Genomic DNA, 17,692 nt, shown 5'->3' with positions numbered 1-17,692 from the left:
CCCGGCCCTTCGCCCTCAGCCGGGAAGCCCCGCCCCCCGAGCTCCCTCGCCCCGCCCCCCGAGCTCCTGCCAAACCGCCGCGCGCCTCTCGCCCCGCCCCCCGAGCGCCCGCCAAACCGCCCCGCGCCTCCCTCGTCCCCACACAGTCCCCCCCTCGTGCCCCAGACAGCCCCATGCACCTCCCCCACCCCACCGCCCGTACAGCCCTACCCGTCTACTGCTGGGCTTCCCCTACAGCCCCACCACCACCAGCCCCACACCTCCCCCTCCTAGCCCGAGCTAGCGCCCCCTACAGCTCCCCCCTCCTCCCTACAGCCCCACACCTCCCCCTCCTAGCCCCTAAGCTAATGCCCCCTACAGCCCCCCAACCCCAGGATAGCGCCCCCTACAGTCCCCCCACACAGCCCCTCACCTCCCCCTCCTAGCCCCTAAGCTAGTGCCCCCTACAGCCCCCTCCCCCCTAGCCCTATCTACTGCCCCTGGCTCCCCAGCCCCATGCACCTCCCCCCCCCCCCCCCGGCTGTCCCTAAAGATCCAGCACCCGGTGTGAGCACCCAGGCTCCCTGTATAGCCCCAGCTCTCCCAGCCCCCCACACGTGCCACCACTCATGGCCTCCTTGTGCCACCCCCAGCTCCTGCTCTAGAATGGGAACGGGGCTGAAGGGATGCAAGAGGCTGCAACTTACCCCGACCGCATAGTGGGCAAACAGACACCTAAATAGTTTTAAAGATTTGAGCCTATTTGCTTCTGCTGTCAAATGTGGCAGTTGGAGCCCAAAGCCCTCTGAGGCTTTGGGTCAGAACCTTGCATTTCCTTCAGCCTCTCCCCCAATAGGACATTTGAATGTTCATCACCTCCAGGGTAAGATTTGTCTGCACTGGGGTGCTAATTCAAGCCCCTCGGCCTTGCAGGCCACCTCTTCTAGGTTATGCCCGCCTATGGGCTGGTGGCTGCCTTTAACATCTCACCTTTGTCCTCATCTTGCACCTGCTTAGTGTCACATTTTCACTGTTGGGCACAAAGGGAGACTTTTATGAACCAGGGGGTTAGAAACACAGAATGAACCTGAACAAAAATGCCAATTCCAAAAGAGTCCCAGACTTGCAGCCACTTCACATTTGAACAGTTTTTTGTCCAAGCCCTTCTCGAGTTGTACTGAACCATACCATGTCTGCCTTTCAAAAGGACAGGGACTTTGCTATTTCCCATCCCTCTCTTCACCACAGCTCTGTAGCAAGTCTAGAATAAATAATTGAAAAAACCCCCCACCCCCCATAAGGATTGTGTCTTATTAAATGGGAAGGAGTTTGCACACATAGGGCCCAGTCCTCAAAAAACCCCACAGCCTTATGCTCTTAAAAGCAAATCTTTCCCCTACACCTCCAAGATAGTGTAATAGTTCTTTAAGTGCTGATTTATACATGCTAGATTCTCTGGGGAAAGGAAATGAAACATTTATATGAAGCAGGAGTTACATCAAAGTTCCTGGCTGGATGCCCAAAAAGGGGAATCTCTTCATTTCCTAACAAAGCACTACCCTACAACAGCTTGTGTCTAACCGTGCCAAACTGAAGCAGCAGGCATAGTTATGTATTGTTCGTTAGCACTGCTCCAGAGGGATCATCTCTTTCTCTCTCCTGATAAGAAGTCTGCAGCATCATCGATGTTTCATCTGCATTGTGACAGGCCAATGGAGCTGGCTGGAGCACTCCCAGTTTGGAGCCAATACAAGCTGTCCTCTCTGCAGGAATGACAGATTTTTCTGCTTTGCCTTCTCTTGCAAGTTGTGTCAAGGTTTCAGAATCCTTCCTTTCTGAGACATGCTGAGAATTTATTCATCCATTGTTGCAGGAAGAGAGTGGGTGGTGCTTTTTGTTTTAGTGCCATTATCACCGTAGTGCTTTTGGTTCCTAGACAGTTCCCCCAAAATAGGGCGTTGTGTTCTCAGTTGCTGGGAGACCCTTAAATCGAGGCAATGAGATTTGACATAGATGGATGGCCATAACCTTTACTGATCATGTCTGCATCACATGGGTATCCACTCAGCAGCACTGGGGAAACTCCCACAGGTTTGGCCCTTTTCTGCATGCACTAGATTCAGTGTAAAACTTGAGAATAGTTATCTGGGTCTTTTCTTTGGGTTTTTCCAAAATCGTGGCTGGGAATCTGTAAGGCAAACTTGAGGACATTTATACTGGGTACAACAGTTAAAAGGAATTAAGACAGAGGGGAGAAATTGCTGTTTTAGGTGCAATGGTATCCGGAAGAAAGGAAATAGGTAACCATCAATCAACAAGAGGACAGAAAAATCAGGTAAAATACAAGAACAGCAAGGAAAAATATAACATCCCTGATCCTTCCATTGTGAATCTAAGCCAAGGATCCCAAAGCATTTCATAAACATTAATCAAGTTTCAATTCGCACACATGCCTGTGAGGTACAGAAAGGATAGGTGCTGCGTTTAGAGTAATATTTACAAATCCAGACTCAAATTAGAAAAATAAGTGCTTTATTAGGAAGTTGAATTCAACTACACGAGGAAGCTGAAAAAGAAATTTGTTTATTCCAGATTTCCACTACCACAACCTTCTCAGTAGGTTACTGAGTGATAACTTGCTGTATTAGCAGGAACATGGGTTAATTGGCTGCTGTTTCCTGAGAGCAGGACACTTGATCCTAGCTCCTATCAAAAGCTGATGAGCTACCTGGCTGAGCATCATGCACCACACACTCTTCTATGTACCTCTTCTATTATGCCTCTAGAAGCCATTGATTCCTCCTTACAACAAGGAGGTGGCTATTTCCCTTCAAGATTAGAAGACTGCTATAATACCAGCACCCTGCCAAGCAGTGGGAGCAATGAGTAATGTCTGAAATGTTGCAGAGTGGGAAGCCAGCTGGTGGAGCTCTGGTTCTAATAAAAGTCTTGGACTAATTTCTGTGCTTGCCTTTGTTCTGCCCAAGGTCTCTTTAAAACACCAAGGGGTTGCAGTACAACCCAAAGCACTGCATTAATAAAACGGTTGTTTTGCGAGATGCAGCTTGTTTTTAAATAGAGGCTGAGAATATTATTCCCAATAGCCAGCAGAATATAAACTTTCAGATCAGGGGCTCAATTTTAAGTAGGAGATCATCTTGCTCTTTCCTATGCTGCTGTTTCTGCTGTATTGCCTAGATGTCTCACTGTTAAACTGAATTAGCAGAGCACTGGCTGCCTTAAAGTTAACAGCATTATCTAGAGATGTTTTAGGAGAGAGGTAGCAGGAGAAAAATAAGAGAGGGAGGGTTGTTTATATATGCACACATACACTGTAATTAGGGATGTTAATGGGTAACCAATTAAACTGTTACCAGGTAAGCATCACCTTCCCACCAGTGGCCCAGCCACAGGCAGAGGGTTACTTCAGCCCCGCTGGGCTTTCTGCTGGCTTTCTGCAGCAGCCCTTGCACGGGAGCTGGAAAAGCCAGACTGGAGCAGCTCCTGGCTGCAGTGAAGGCTGCTCTTGTCCAACCCCAGTGGAGGAGCAGGGGGGGGGGGTCTACTCCATTACCCCACCAATCCCCCTTTAATTGGTTAAATTGTTACACAGTGCCAGCACTGCATTTACCCAATTAAATGGGATTTTACATCCTTAATTGCATTTATTTCAGGCTGGTGAAAGGTGCCAGCTAGAAAACCTTGGAGACTGATCCGCTAGTCACAGAGCATATGCAGTATAAAAACCCACACTGCAAGCTTCCCAAGCATGATTAAAGGTTTGCCTTGACTAAGATTTAAAGGTGTGCTGCTAGAAGATGACACCTAACATTCTGAGAGGCTAGTGTAGACAAAGCACTGTATATTTCCTGCTAACCAGTCCACTGGAGCCTAGGGGTCAACTGAACCAGCTAAGCATGTCAGTCTATATTGCCTTATCTACACTAATCTGTTCGAATATGGCAGTTATTAGCTAACATCCTACCTTAAACCTTGGACTAGCCAGTGCTTTGGAACTACTCCTCCTGGGTAAGAGAACTAAATTAAGTCTACCCAGCTCATCCACTCCCTGCAGTTGCTCAAAAGGAAGCTGACTGTCACAACAGTATCTCTGCTGTGAAGATTGATCTAGCATGAACTGGGATGACACCCATCAAGCCATTTCCCAGACAACAGCGAAGCCTTCAGGTTGTGACATTTTTCTTCTAGGCCAGGCTCCCATTTAGTAACCTTGAGGTAAAAAGTTCTTTGAGATGTTCCATTACCAAACCTCATGAAGCAGCAGCAACAGGAGAGTGTTCTTGCCAAAAATCATTCCCACTCCCAGCAAGTGAGGCCTTGCTTGTTTCATGTGGCTTATATGTTCATGTCTAAGGAAGATGATTAACAAACAAAACCATCAAGTGTTTGTTGAAGAGAGACTTTGCTTTGTTTTCTAGACCACCCAGATAGATTAATGGATGAAGGGTCATTAGCTGCAGCACTTAGCAAAAGCATGAAGGGAGGAGGTTAAGATTTGATAGTTCTTCTCTGGCACCACTGCCCTCAGGAGCTAGAATATCCCTTTCAAATAACCAACAGTTGTCAGCATTGCAGTAGACTGCAAGCTGCATGGCATGGAGGCCCATGACCTCTCGGCACAGAAGTAACCAGGGTGGCACCAACAGGCTGGCTTCCCATGTGGTGTCAGAGAATCACAGAAACATAGGGCTGAAAGGATTCTGAGAAGTTGTCAAGTCCTCTCCCCTGTGCAGAAGCCAGGAGCAAGACCACCCTCCAACAAGTGTTTGACCAACATGTCCTTAAAAGCCTGGGGGGGGGGGGGGGATTTGGCATTCCACCACTGCCCTCACAAGCCTAGGCCAGTATTTAACTATGCTTAGAAAGTTTTTCCCAATAGTCAACCTAATCTCCGACTCCTTTTCCTGCCTTCAGTAGAAATGGGGAACTATTGCAGGACCACTTCTAGCAATAATGAGTTTGGTCCTTTGACAGTCTGTGTCTTTGGCTCTCTGCTGACCATGCCAACATCCAGTCCCCTCTTGCAGTGGTGCGGGTCAAACTGCCAAAGAACACTAGGAATCTTATTGCCCTGAGGAAGAATTTGGAATTGTAGCCCAGGAATACATATTTCTTCCCCAGAGTCCACTTAATTCCCCTCTCTCCCCCCCCCCTTCTGTACATGCACAGGAAATAATTCTCAGCAACAGAACACATTTACTTTGTTACACTCTACAAAGCCCTCCTCTAGGTAGAATTCCATCTATTTGAAGAGGAGGGAAGGGACAGCTACAAAGGATACCTAAGTCTTGCCTCATGACAATTGGTAGATAGGTGATGCTCTCATTGCTGCTTAGAATACAAACACCCAAAGTCAGCAGGCTGAAGTGAGTGTAGTTGGAAGAGATGATGCAAGGAATTCTTCCATGCACAAAATTAGAATTGGGGAAAACAGTTTGACACACAAGAGAACTGCCAGCATGATTCATACATCACAAGATGAATGGAACATCAGTCATGCACAAGAAGCACTGTCTTAAGCAGCACTTGGGATGTTAAAATTAGATTAATCAACTAATCAAATAGTTGATGGAATTTCAATTAGTCGATAAGGGCGCTTCTGCTTTGAAATGTAGCAAGAGTCATCTTGTGCATTTCAAATGAGGCTCTTTGTGCATTTCAAAGATTGAAGCAGCATTGAGCCTGGGACCAGCAGGGGACTCTTGTACATTTCAAATGTGGAACGCTGCTGCTGTGCCCCTAACCCCTCCCACAGTGCCAGAGCTGGGAGAAAACCAGCTTTTAAGCCAGCTTCCCTCGGCACCTCCTCCCCATCTCCTCCTTGCTGCCTCTTATTGGATAGTTGACAAGCTGCTTACATCCCTAAGCAGCACCATATTCCATTACTTTTTCCATCCCACCTTTATGTTCTTATGCTGGTGGGTTTACTACCACCGAGCCCGCTGCCTTGTGTTATTAGGAAGTGTTCTGCTGCCTCGTAGGCTAGAATTTACTAATGGAATTGACACTTGATTGCAAGAGCCGGTAAACCTTAGTCATTGTTCCCCAGGAGCACCAAGACCTTTCAGAGACAGGAACATGTCAGGCCTGCCCATTTGGGGCAGGAATAGCTTGAGGAGCATATCAGCTTGGATTCGCTCAAGCAGATGGCAATGGGGGCTGTGAGGAATTCAATTGCATCTCCTGCTTACTTCCTTTCGAGCATTGGCTAAGATGTTCATACCAGAGGCTTGAAAGAAGCAGGCATGCAGCCAGCTCTTGTTCATTGAGCTGCCTTCTCTTGAGCCTGGCCTGCTGTGACAGCTGAAGAATTACAGGAGCTGCCAGAAACAAACCACTCAGCAAAAAAAGGCCAAAATGTTGACAAACAAAGCAGCAGCCACATCGGGGCAGCCAATACCAAGGGCAAGAGGCTGGGGAAATAGTTTGGAATGGCAATAAGGTAAAATCTGACAGAGGACACTTGAAAAATACTTTCTATCCCCGTGAAAGGCTATGGGTGGGGGTGTCTTCTGCAATCTGACAGCCTCTACGCGCAAACAGAAACGTCAGATTTTTCAGAAAACAAAAGCCCAGGCTGCTCCCTCATCCTTTCCATGACCAGTGAGGCCTTTTCTGAATCAGTGCCATTTCAGAGCCACACTGGCCCCTCCCTGCCTCACTTAAATTGGTGCTTGCCAATGCATCGGCAGCTTCTAGGACAGGGGTGGGCAGTTTTTTATTGGGGGCTATTTCCGAAATTTTTTATGTGGCCCCAGGCTGCTCCGGAAGGGGCAGGACCAGGACACTTCCCTGCTTCCCCACCCACAGACCTGGATTGGTCTGGCAGTGGGGGAGCATGTAAAGTCTTTGCCCCCCCATAGGTGCCTCCTAGGCACCCATGCCCCTGGCAGTGGGAGGAGACTTTGTGCGCTCCCCCTTCTAGTCCCAAGTCAATCAGGGCCTGGGGGAGGGGGAGCACACAAAGTCTCTGGTTCCCTGCCCGAGCCCTGCAAGGGAGCACCACACAGAGTCAACTGCCAGCTTAGCAGCAGCTGGTGGTTAACTTTAAACGCAGAGTCCCTTGCAGGGCAGGTGGAGACTTCACACGCTTCCCCCACCCTGAAGTCCTGATTGGCCTGGGGACAGGGGAGAAGCACTCAAAGTCTCCTCCCACCCTGCAAGGAGGGTGCGGTGCTTAGAAGCACGGTACTCCTCACAGGGCAGGAGGAGACTTCGCACTCTCCCCCTGCCCACACACGCCCCCTGCCCCCAGGCCAATCAGGGCTTGGGGTAAGGAGAGCATGTGAAGTCTCCTCCCATCCTGCCAGGAGCATGGTGCTTCTAAGTGCCACATGCCCCTTGCAGGGCAGGAGCAGGGCGGAGAACACTTTGCGCTCTTCTCCGTGCCCCCGGGGGCCCTGATTGGCCTGGGGGTGGGGGAACGGCAGGGCCTCTGCGGGTCAGATCAACCCACTTCGCAGATCAGATCTGTCCTGCAGAGGCCTTTTTGCCACTCCTGAGCTCTGTGTTTCCATTGCTCCCCCCCTGGGGCTCTGTATGCCAATCTCAGAAAGCCAGAGGTGGGATTGTGCAGCTCTCATATCCACAGCCACCACTTGGTTTCAGTAAACAGCCAGTGAAGATCTCTGGTAGGGGCCATGCCTGTTCTTTGTAACGTGCTTTCTGTACCCCTCTGCCACTCCTGTTAGAGAGGAGAGAGACTTCTTAGTCCCACAGACTGGGAGTGGCTACAGGCTTGTTCCTTACAGAAGTGGTGAGCAACCCATGGGTCACGGATATCTTTCTGGGGGGCCACCAATGGCCAGGCCCAGCCCCTGGCTGCCAGGATCTAAGCGCTGCACTGCTCAAATTATCTTGGGAGTCACAACACAAGTATATGAGGGTCATGGTTGAAAAAAAAGTTGCACACCACTGCCTTACAGTATGAGCCATTGGCTTAGCAATGTAAATCAAACTTACCCTACGTGGCTGAATTGAGTCCAAGAGCAAGTCATCACTGTTCCCTTCCTTGGAGTTACAAGAGGCCTGAATTTACCTCTTCAGCATTTAGGTACACAACCTACACTTTCCATGTTCTTAATTTCATCCCACTAGCCTGAGTTCTACTTCTTCTGGTCCATCTTTACCACCATCTTTGTCCATAAAATTCAGCCCAAGCGCGGACGCGATTATTAAAACATGCTAACAAGGGACGAGTTGACAGAGTGCATCTGCCGCTGTAATAAACTGCCCTGACTGGAACAACTGCAGGCCAGAAGGCTCCTGCTGGAGTTACTTCCCCCTCTAAAGACATGCTCCCAGAGGAGGCTAAATAGCAGAGACAAAGCAAAACCTGCACACACTGTTGTGAGTGATTCAGAAACAAACTGATCCATCAGAGACCACTTGGTTCCCTCCTCAGTGCAAACCACCCTTTCCTACAGCTTGGGGAGAAAGAAGCTGTGCTAGTCTGAACAGAAATGAGGCCCTGGATGTTTTTCGCCTTCCTCTGTAGCATGGGGTACAGATCACAGCTGGAGGATTCTCTGCATCTTGGGGTCTTCAAAGTATTTGAAGGCTTCAATATCTGAGATATAGGTGAGAGGATTATTCTAGGAGGGGGTGGGTGAGATTCTGTGGCCTGCACTGTGAGAGGGGGTCAGACTAGATGATCATAATGGTCCCTTCTGACCTTAAAGTCTATGATTGCTTTTGTCTAGTAGAAGGTTGTGAGAACTCAAGATTCAGTTGATTTTAATAACCTGAGCCTATAATTGAGTGCAGAGTGGGGGTTGAGTAACAGCACATTTCCAGGAGGTTCAATTTTCTGGTTAGCCAGTAGCAGAGCCTGAGCCTATATCTTAAGATTAGTGCTGAAGAGCTGGATCTTTTAATAAACAGGCAGATGAAAGATGTGAGAGGGAGAAAAGGGAAGTCAGGTGGTTGGACAGCTATTTCACACCAGGGCTGAGGACCACAAACAACCCAAATGCCTGACCCTGGAAAGTACTGAACCCCCGCAACTCTGGCAAAGCCATGGGTACTGTGCATCGCTCAGGAACTGGCCCTAGGAAGCTGGGATTTGCTCACTGTTTGACAGAAGCAGATATTTTCCTGTATAAGGCGAGGTAAGAAAAGTCTTGTGACAAACTCTCGTCATTCACAGCAACATCAGAACGGTTTGAATTATTCAAATGTACAGTAGCCTGTAAGTCAAAATGTAGATAGGAAAAAGCCCTCAGTAGTTGGGGGTTAAAGAGTCTGCTGTTGAAGGGGAAGGTGCTCTCCAACTCCTGAGACTATTTACATTCGGGATGTTAAAATGTGTTTAAGTAACCGTGTAACTGTTGAAAATTTCAGCAGTTACATGGTTATACATAGGGTGGCAGTCAGCTCCCCAGGAGCCGGTGCACACCGAGAGCCAGCTAAAGCCGGCTCCCCCTGCATATTGGCTCCCACCTGTCCTGATACAGAGGCGGGGGGGGGGGGGGGGGGGGAGAGGAGGCGAAGCAGTTCTGCAGGAGCCTACCTGTAACTGTATACATGGTTAAACTGTCCCATCCCTAATTTACATGCTGCATTCCTATAACTTTTCGCTCAGGGCAGTAAGCAGGACAGGATCACTACCGCAGTACGAAGGAGGAGATTAACTGGCTTTCCTGTAGAATCCAGTTACTGGGTAAAGGGTAGAAGGCAGCAGAGATTTTTCATCCGTAACAAATGGGATTGGTACTGCCTGCCACTCAGAATGCAGCTGAGCTCACTGTGCTCTGTCAGAGCAGAAGTGGCTATTACACAGACATCTCAGATTGCACATATCAGCCCAAGGATATAGCATGGAATCAGTGGGCCCCTAAAATGGCAAGAAATCACTGCCAAGGTCTCAGCTTAGGGCAGTTTCCAGAGCTCGGGATGGCATTGTCCTTGCACTGAGCTGGTGGCTGCAAGGTGGTGTTGAAAGCAGCACAGAGGAAGGGGTAGGAGACTGTCTGGCATGCATTCTCAAGGAAACAGCTTCCTAATGTTCACTGGAGAGGGCACAACTCTGGATTTTGCCCAGCTTTAATGCACTAGGTACATAAGAATGGCCATACTGGGTCAGACCAAAGGTCCATCTAGCCCAGTGTCCTGTCATCCAAACAGTGGCCAATGGCAGATGCCCCAGAGGGAGCAAACAGAACAAGTAACCAAGTGCTCCCTCTCCTGTCACCAGCCTCTGACAAACAGAGGATGGGGACACCAAAGCTACCCATCCTGGCTAATAGCCATTGATGGACCTATCTGCCATGAATTTATCTAGCTCTTGTTTGAACTCCATTGAAGTCACAACATGCTCTGGCGAGGAGTTCCATAGATTGACACTGCGTGGTATGAAGAAAAGCTTCCTTTTGTTTGTATTAAACCTGATACCTATTAATTTCATTTGGTGACCCCCTAGTTCTTATGTTATGGGAATAAGTAAATAACTTTTATTCACTTTTTCCACACCAGTCGCGATTTTATAGACATCTATCATATCCCCACTTAGTCTCCTCTTTTCTAATGGAAAAGTCCCCATCTTTTTAATCTCTCTTCATATCGGACCCATTCCAAACCCCTACTCATTTTTGTTGCCCTTTTCTGAACCTTTTCCAATGCCAATATTTTTTTTGAGATGAGGCAACCCCATCTGTATGCAGTATTCAAAATATGGGCATACCATGGATTTATACAGAGGCAGTAAGATAGAGAATAAGACAGACTATTCCTTTTTTAATGATTTCTAAAATTCTGTTTCCTTTTTTTCCCCCCTGCTGCTGCAGTCAAACTACCTACAATGACTCCAAGATCTCTCTCTCTCTAGTGGGTTATAGCTAAATTAGTCCATCATTTTGTAAGTATAAGGGGGATTATTTTTTCCAATGTGCATTACTTTATGTTTATCAGCATTACAATTCATTTGCCATTGTGCTGCCCAATCAGCTAGCATAAGATCCTTTCGAAGCTCTTCAGTCTGCTTTGGTTTTAACTATCTTGAGCAGTTTAGTATCACATGCAAATTTTGCCACCTCACTGGTTTACCCCTTTCTCCTTTATAAATATGTTGAATAGGACTGGTCCCAATATGGACCCTTGGGGGACACCACTAGTTACCTCTCTCCATTTTGAAAATGGACCCTTTAGTCCTACCCTTTGTTTCCTGTCTTTTAACAAGTTATCAGTCCATGAAAGGACCTTCCCTCTTATCCCATGTCAACTTACTTTACTTAAGAGCCATTGGTGAGGGACCTTGTCACCTATAAAGAATGGCTCAGGTTTAGATATCTCCCTGACATCCTCAGCCACGAAGATTGCAAATAATGTATTTAATTTGTCCGTGTTCCTTTAGCATCTAGATAGTCCAGTGGCCCCACTGATTGTTTAGCAGGCTTCCTGCTTCTGATGTACTTTTTGCTATTGCTTTGAGTTTTTTGGCTAGCTGTACTTCAAACCCCTTTTCTGATTACCTTTTTACGCTTAGTTTGATAAAGTTTATACTCCTTTCTATTTTACTCACTAGGATTTAACTTCTACTTTTTAAACTATGTCCTTTCAGCTCTCACTGCTTCTTTTACTTGATTAAGCCAAGCCACAATGGCACTTTTTTGGTTCTCTTACTGTGGTTTTTAATTTGGGGTGTATATTTAAGTTGGGTCTCTATTATGGTGTCTTTGAAAAGTTTCCATGCAGCTTGCAGGAATTTTACTTTGGGTACTGTACCTTTTCATTTCTGTTTAACTAACTTCACTTTTGTGTAGTTCCCCTTTCTGAAATTAAATGCCAAAGTGTTGGACTGCTGTGGTGTTTTTCCCACCACAGGGATGTTACATTTTATTACATTGTGGTCACTATTTCCAAATGGTCCAGTTATATTTACCTCTTGGACCAGATCTTGCACTCCACTTAGGACTAAACCCTCCTCTTGTAATTCCAGAACCAGCTGATCTAAGAAACAGTCATTTAAGGTGTCAAGAAACTTTATCTCTGCATCCCATCCCGAGGAGATGTGTACCCAGTCAACATGAGGATAGTTGAAATCCCCCATTACTATTGAGTGTTTTATTTTTATAGCCTCTCTAATCTCCCTTAGCATTTTATTGTCACTATCATTATCCTGGTCAGGTGGTTGTAATATAGCCCTACTGCCATATCAGACCACAGAATTTCTACCCATAGAGATTCTATGGAACCTTATGGTTCATTTAAGATTACTTCATTTGATTCTACATTTTCTTACACGTATAGTGCCACTCCCCCCGCAGCATGACCTGTTCTGTGTGTCTGATATATTTTATACCCTGGTATGACTGGGTCCCATTGACTGTTCTCCTTCCATCAAATTCTGCGATGCTTATATCAATATCCTCCTTCAATATGAAGCACTTTCGTTCACCCATCTTTTTAGACTTCTAGCATTTGTATACAAGCACTTCAAAAATTTGTCACTATTTAGCTGTCTGCCATTTCCTGATGAGATTGAATGGCACTCTTTTTTGATTGTTTCTCATCTGATCTTACGCATATTTTATCCTCTTCCATCCTCTCCTCCATACTAGAACAGAGAATCTCTATTAATAGACCCTCCCCTAAGAGATGTCTCTGTCGGATCCATGTGCTCCGCCACACCTGTCAGCTTTCCCCAGTCCTATAGTTTAAAAACTCCCCTACAGATAATCTCAAGGTGGCAAATCTGCTTTTACAGGGTGCTTCCAGTACCAGAAAGCAAAGCCAGCTCAGTTGCTGAGGAAGGAGTGAAGCAGACACCTCCCAGCACCTGGAGCAGTTGAGCTCATTCCTTCAGACACAGGGGGCCACTGAAGAAGAATTTCCAAGAGTTCCATTTCCTCCCCTGGCAGAAGTAACAGTTCAATTCCTTCACCATCTTCGCCGCCCTGCCCCAGAGTGGGGCCCTCCCACCTACCTTTGAATTTGGCACAAGACATGAGCTTCCCTTTCCCTCAAGCTAGCATGTCTCTTTAGAAGACATAACTAGGTTAAAACAATCACACATCCTTCCACAGGGCAATCTCACCAGCAGGCCAGTTAGTCCCCTCCACTAAATGTCCTGTGTAGCCCATACAGCTGAAGCCCCAGGATATTTTTGTCAGAATTTCTGGAGATAAAGTTAGGCAGGAGGTTTCTGTTCCCATTTTGTGCCCAAGGTGAGGCACAACTCCCACTCTGCAGGACAGCAACGGCGCCTCCCACTCCACAGTAGCAGTCAGTTCTACATTAGGAATGTAAAACACCAGTTACTCAGTTAAATGGTTAAACGTTAGGTTACCTTGTTAACTAACTAAGCAGGATCCCAGGCGGGGGAACGTTCCAGCTCAGCTGGAGCAGCCCTGTGCCCGTGGGGCTACTCCTGGGGAGCCAGTTACTCCTTCACATCCCTATTCTTCATCCATTGAGGACTACTGACGATAGTCACTACTGGCTATCTTAGAAAAACTTCTGTTATACCCTCCCCTAAGATGGCAGGAGCCTGCCTAATGTGTTTATTTAATAGTTATCCTCAAGTCAGCTGTTTCTCTCCCCCTCCCCGCCAAACACAGGCAATGGTATAGGCGGAAAAAAACAAGGGCAGCACAATCCCGTGAACAAATGACACCAAAAAGAACTAGAACAAAAATGTTTAATTGCTTAACCCTTTCTCTTCCAGGGACCAGAGAAACAGACAGTCTGTTCCTGTTAATGAGGACAGGAAGGCCTGCATGTTATCTCTAGAACTGCAGGGGCAGAGGTTGGCAGACTGTCATCTCTAATATTTAAAAAGCTATGAGCAGTTTCCTTTGCATATTGCAAAGACATCTTAGAGTGTCTAAGGAGATTCCCATTGCTAAAAAATACAAAAATAAAAGGAGCAATCTCTGCCTATCCTCAGTTAGAAAGAGTTAACCAAAAAAGGGAGGGACTTCTTTTCAAGAAGGGTAGAAGAAAATAGCAAAGGTAAATAAAAGCAACATCTCTTCTCCCAGGATGTTTTTCCTTCACCAATAAATATGGAATCTGTTCAAAATGAGGAGGTGTGGCTAGGACTCCTCCCTTCAACCCCACTATTATTTTTTTCTTTTTAATCAAAGCAGCCATTAAAAAAAGCTATCAACTGCAGAAGCAGGAAGTCTTGTTGCTTTCACACTGCAGATGGCAGGTAGAAGAGCTACACCGGTGCTTGGAAAAGCCAGCTGCCATGGCATACACTGAATGGAAAGAGAAACCCCAGGAGAGCATGTGGTTCTGTTGTCTTCAGAGTTTCCAATCTCAATAGATTAGAATTTAAAAAAAATTAAAAAAAGTTGAAAGATGTATTTAGTGAAAGCCTGCAAAGTTTAAGGAGAGGGAGAAGATAGATGAGTCTATATGAATATTTTAGGCAAAAAAAAGAAAGGCCACTTAAAAAACCAAACCAGTAAGCCATTTTCTGCTGCCCCGGGGTTTTTAACATTGAGCACCTGGGAATATCGGCACACTGCTGTTGGGAGTAGCCTGTATACAACTGAACGGTCACAACTGTGTTAAGAGTCAGGTTTACCACATTGGTGGTAGGTTAAAAAAACCCACGCAGGCAAGAACAGGAAAGGCATAAGCCCCCTCCTCCACCAACTGATGGCCTGTCCCCAGAAAGTCCTGTCTGGATTGAAGAAAATCTGAGGTTATGTTTACTTGACAACCCTCTGTCCTAGTCCCCTGAGGCTCTTAGGAGTACAAGGACACTCAGTCTTCCCAGTGACCTAGAGAACATCAGGGCTGTGCCTCCCTTGTGTAAGATGGAGCAGACATTACCTGCTTTTTGCCTTAAAGGCAGAGATGACATGGTCCCAGCTAGCTCCACCTTCATTACAGCAGGTGCAAGATGGAGCACTGCCTGCTGGGGGCCCACTAAACGCTGCAGGGTACATCCTACACTATAAAGGGGGCAGACCATGGGATAGACCACAAACCTTTAGGTCACAGTTGGCTCATGCTAGTTGTACAGAAAAGCAGGTAAAAAGTGCGCTGAGGTGGTAGGAGGAAAGCTAGTCACATTGATCAACCAACACCCAGCCATTCCTGCCTTCAATGCATGGCAGCCAGAGAGGAAGGAGGGGCCGCTCACTCTTCCACAACAGGTACAGGAAGATCAGAGATTCCATGATGTGGGCCCTGATGTGCCCAGACACAACCCCCACACTCCTGGACCAATGGTAGCGTATTTAGACCCTTAGCAGCAAAAGGTAAAGAGTGCAAGAAAGTAGCAAAATCTCCAGGGGCTCTTTGGTTTTAGTTGATAGTCATAAAAAACAGTCGTGTAAGATCAATTTGATATTACCTGTTTGGTAAGGGCAAGAGGGGACACAGGGCTGCAAGTTACCTGGGGGAAAAGAGTGGGAAATACAGTGCTGTGTTCTAAAGGTATGAAGCACCAGGCCTGCCCTTGCAGACACAGAGCAAGGAAAATGTGGGGGAAAGCCAGGAGAGCTCCTGAGAGGATCACTGGCCCACCGTTCCTCTCTGCTTGTTGCACAGGAGAGAGGTCACCTGGGGATGAGGCAGGGAGCGGTCACCTCAGCTGTGGCCAGTAGTGGAGATTCTGAGAAGCTAGCTGCACTAAAAAAAAATTCACCTTCTAGAAGCTCCAACTCCAGATGCAATAGTGCACGACAGCAGCATTCCCAACACCAGAGCACGGGTGCTAGGAGAAAAAGGTAAATGGCTCTAGAAAGCCTTCTGGGTGAAGGAGATGGAAGCCTTGGAAGAGGGCTATTAGCCACTTTCCTTGGTAGCTTTGCTCACAGCAGTCATCAAAGCCTCATACCCCAGACCAATATCCTCCCGCTCCTGTTTTCTCTACTCTCTGCGTTCACAAGCCAAGAGAACAATAATGGATATTAGAGCTGGGAGGGCAGGTTGCCCCCTCTCCCAAATGCATGTACTCAATGTATCCTTTCACTCATCAGCTAAGGTAGATGCCCAGAGATATGGATTGGCCACCACCTATTGCAAACGCAAACACAGCCCCTTCCAGGGCCATACGTTAACAGGTGGCGATCAGTTGAACACTAGTTGGCCACACAGATTTTTTCATTATGACCAACAGCCAAAGACCAAGGACCCCGGACTGGTGGTAGAGTAGCTAAGCCAAGCTTCAGGGATCAAGATAACTGCAGTAAAGTCATTCCATAATCCCTGCCCTAGTTTTACATTTTATTTAGGATGTTAAGAATCCTCTGCAAACGCATGAATGTAGCCACTGCCCCTTCTTCCAGCTCACACTGGAGAAGGTCACCAGGTTATACTGCTCACAGACAACTCAAAATCCCTGCAGGGACTAAATTCCACTAAAGGCCAAACCCAGACTGCATTGCCATGCTGCTCAGTAGTGTGACGGGGAGGAGAGGGAGAGGTGGTGGCGGTGGTTTGATGGGAAGGCCGCTCCTGCCCCTGCCAGCTTGTCCTACTCTGTGCATAGTGTGAAACAGTGCATTCAGAGAAAGGTTAGAACCAAGGAAGTCAGGTTCCCCTTCAACAAAACAATTACAGGAAGGACAAGCAGTTCTGCTTTAGCTGGGCCGGCACTGGACTTGCCCCTCTGAGCTGTCTTCATCGTCTGAGCCTCCAGCCCCCCCACTGGTCAGTCCTGTGATACGGTAGCCCATGTTCAGCAACATCACCTCCAGGGGGTCTGCGTTCATTCGTCTCTGGTTAGCTTGGGAAGCACCTTCCATGTCTTCCACTACACGCCCATTGAGGGTTTCCGTCTGCAAACAAGAAAGGAGACAGCTTGGGGAGGGCAGGTGCACGAGGCAACACTAGGACTGATTTTTGCTCATCTCTACCACTCCCTTCTGAAACTTTAAGGTCAGGTCTCCTGGACTGAATACAGGGTGAAAGTCATGTAGTGACACAGACTGGCGAACTGGTCCACTCCCTAGTGGGTATATGTTCACATGACAAGCCCAACAGTCTGATGCACATGTTGGGGGGAAGGAGAGGGAGAGACGGGGCAGGGACTATATTGAACTAGGATTTCAGTAGGGGTTGGATAGAATGGCTCAATAGCCCTGCTGCTGGCCATCCTTAAACATTTCTTTGCCCAGCTGCCTGTGCTTCATCTTGCTGGCCCACTAACTGGGCTGTGCCAGCTGGGGCATCAAATTCACAGCTCAGGCAAGATGCTACGGGATACTGCAGCACAGAGCTGCAGCAGGGGTTTCTGAGATGGGGCGGAGAAGGAGAAAAGCAAAGGCTGAGGTGCCGACTGTGACAAGTGCCCTTCCTCTCCTCGACAATTCTCCTTTTTAATTCCCTAACATCCTACCTTTGGACACATTAAAAACGGGAGACTTGGGTTTTTAAAAAGCCAACCCACGAGTGCTGAAAAAGCAAGAGACTCATTCCAGGCCAGGGGAGGAACACTGGCGAAGTCCAGTGAAAAGAAGGCAGGAAACCTTGGAGAGCAGAGCCTGTACTATGCTACCCCTGGATCTAGTTAGACCTCAGCCTCACCAAGACATCTTTCCTCTGCTCCAAGCCTTCCTATAACACCAGGCCTTTCCTGCTCAGTTTTGCCACCCTTGCCCCCCAACATCCCAAAATCTTAGCATCTTCCTGGATCAGCCATACCTGGCCTAGTTCAGAAAAGCCTGTCCACAGCCTAACCTGGAGCTCACTGGAAAACAAGTGTTTTGGCAAGAAGTGCAAAGCTGGTTCT

At 47.4% G+C, this 17,692-nt stretch overlaps 1 protein-coding gene across 3 annotated transcripts in view; it reads right to left on the bottom strand.

Annotated features, from left to right (window-relative positions):
• Positions 1-13,622: 13,622 nt before the first annotated feature.
• WDTC1 (WD and tetratricopeptide repeats 1) overlaps positions 13,623-17,692 on the bottom strand; it is a 61,356-nt gene continuing 57,286 nt past the window's right edge. For all 3 annotated transcript variants that reach the window (XM_075908836.1, XM_075908834.1, XM_075908835.1), the window contains one exon: positions 13,623-16,739. In XM_075908836.1, coding sequence (XP_075764951.1) covers positions 16,542-16,739 — 198 coding nt within the window. In that variant the 3' untranslated portion in view covers positions 13,623-16,541. The remainder of the gene's footprint in view (positions 16,740-17,692) is intronic.

This window comes from Pelodiscus sinensis, chromosome 25 (genome assembly GCF_049634645.1).
Source record: "Pelodiscus sinensis isolate JC-2024 chromosome 25, ASM4963464v1, whole genome shotgun sequence".
In the NCBI taxonomy this organism is placed as follows: Eukaryota; Metazoa; Chordata; order Testudines; family Trionychidae; genus Pelodiscus; species Pelodiscus sinensis.
This window is presented reverse-complemented; position numbering and strand designations above follow the sequence as displayed.